The sequence below is a fragment of the Octopus bimaculoides genome, chromosome 4 (assembly GCF_001194135.2).
Source record: "Octopus bimaculoides isolate UCB-OBI-ISO-001 chromosome 4, ASM119413v2, whole genome shotgun sequence".
NCBI lineage: Eukaryota > Metazoa > Mollusca > Cephalopoda > Octopoda > Octopodidae > Octopus > Octopus bimaculoides.
The window spans coordinates 121,354,210-121,356,574 of NC_068984.1; the positions used below are offsets into that span (position 1 = coordinate 121,354,210).

A 2,365-nucleotide genomic window follows, 5' to 3' on the forward strand; every position below is an offset into this window, starting at 1 on the left:
TACTTGTACAGTGCTTTATCTTTGCAACCTTTCATCCTACACAAGCCTGACCTTACTTCTAATAATAGCGGTTCTGTGGCATTTTTTACATACCATGATATGTTGTTTTCTTCTGCTTTAATGCTGTGTTCGCATCCAATAAGTCCTCTTCCTCCTCTTTTACTTGGTACATACAGTCTGTCTGTGTCCCTTTTTGGATAGAATGTCCCATATCTAGTCAGCAACTTATTTGTTATTCTGTCTAAGCTGTTTAGTTTGTCTACTGTCAGGTGTTGATAGCTTCAATCTTATTCCGTCCATTTAATTTCGACTTAAGGATCAGTCTCAGTCTGCGCAAGTACTCCACCTTAAATTTTTCTGTCATTTCTTTCTCCATCAATTTATCCATTTCCAAGATTCCCAACTACTTATAGCCCGTCTCTTCTATGTACTTCATCACCTTTCCCGACGGTATTATTAGCCCGTCCATACATTTGATTTTGCCTCTCTTCAAGACTAACACATCACACTTTCTCAGTCCGAACGCCATTCTGATATCATCACTGAAGGTATACACCGTATCAACGAAGGAACTGACTTGGGCTTCATCTTTACCATAAAGTTTGAGGTCATCCATGAATAACAAATAATTGACTTTTTGTTGGCGGCTTTTGAATACACACCTAGCTTTCGCTTTCCTCGGAATCAGTGTTAGTGGTATCAAGCACAGTACAAGATCAGGGGGGACAGGCAGTCCCCTTGGAAGATGCCCCTCTACTGCCCCTAAGTTTCTTCCGTATGCTGTCAGGTCCGTCCTCCAATTCGCCATACTTTTTCCAAGCAATCGCTCAACATTCAATGCAATACCAAATAGATTCATACATTCCATAATCCAAGAATGTGGGATCATATCATACTCCTTACGATAGTCGATCCATGACATGGCTAAGTTACTTTTCCTCCTCTTGCAGTCTCTAAGTACAGCTTTGTCTATCAGGAGTTGATCCTTGGTACCTCTGCACTTACGTTTGCAACCCTTCTGCTCGTGTGGCAGGACTCCATTTCTTTCCAGATGTTCGTACATTGACTCTGCGAGTATTCCAGTTAATAACTTCCACATAAGTGGCAAACAGGATATCGGCCAGTAATTGTCTACTGTATTGCTTTTTTCGATGTTTTTCTAGCAAAACACTGTCCTATCCAATGTCAACCACTCTGTTAAAATACATCCCAACGTCCTACCCAATATCAGCCACAGTTAAAATACATCATTTCATTTGGAAAATAGAAACAAATTTAATATTTCTTACACGGATATAGTCCAACACTTTTAATGAGTATTACTTGCTCGGGTATAGTCTAGAACTTTGTCAGAATGGCGAGTGTGTTTACACGTGTTGTGCGAGTGTCGGAGATGACACACAGTTAAAATACATTATTTCAATCGGACAATAAAAATAAATTTCAATGAGTATTACTTTCTCGGATATAGTCCAACACTTTGTCAGCTATTTTAGGCTCTATTTAATGTCTTTATTCCCGATGTTTTTGGAAAGATTTCAGAGCAGTATTTCGGAGCAGTGTATTATTATTCTTATCATTATTATTATTATTATTATTATTATTATTATTATTATTATTATTACCATCATCATCATCATCATCATTATTATTATTATTATTATTATTATTATTATTATTATTATTATTATTATTATTATTATTATTATTGCAGAAGCTCGTACCGTGTATGTTTGTGGACAACTAGCTTATAGTGTGGGCATGGTTGTTATAGCGTTATCCAGACACCCGATAACGGTAATTCTGATGTCTCCCTCAGCTGGAATCATGTACTCTACACTATTTACGATGCCTTATCTCTTGGTGGCACATTATCATACAACAGGACAAGTGAGTATTAAACATTATCTTTTGTATATTAAATTCATTCTTTTTTTTTTTTTGCTCTGCGGTTATATCGATAACAGTCAGTATTCAATTTCCTCCATGATGTAAATAAGAGGGCGCTAGCTTTCATAATTCTTAATCTCAGTATTATTTGTAATTGGTTTTAAGGAAGGTTTCTCGTATTTCCTATAAGATTACTCCACATTTATAATTCACATGATATCAATTATCTAAGGTATTAGAATTATGCATTTATAATATATAACATGCCTAGACAAGTCCTATATAACTAATCCTAACATCAAAATTTCTTTCTTAAAGTATTTATTGATTTGAAGACCAAAACATGCCTTAGACACATCATAGATAGATAGATAGATAGATAGATAGATAGATAGATAGATAGATAGATAGATAGATAGGCAGGCAGGCAAGCAGGCAGGCAGGCAGGAAGGCACATACACACACACACACTCAG

General features: G+C 36.1%; 1 protein-coding gene across 2 annotated transcripts in view; it reads left to right on the forward strand.

The window, feature by feature from the left end:
• LOC106868128 (solute carrier family 45 member 4) overlaps positions 1-2,365 on the forward strand; it is a 74,939-nt gene that overhangs the window by 60,615 nt on the left and 11,959 nt on the right. For both annotated transcript variants that reach the window (XM_052967404.1, XM_014913258.2), the window contains exon 3: positions 1,715-1,890. In XM_052967404.1, the coding sequence (XP_052823364.1) occupies positions 1,715-1,890 (176 nt within the window). The remainder of the gene's footprint in view (positions 1-1,714; positions 1,891-2,365) is intronic.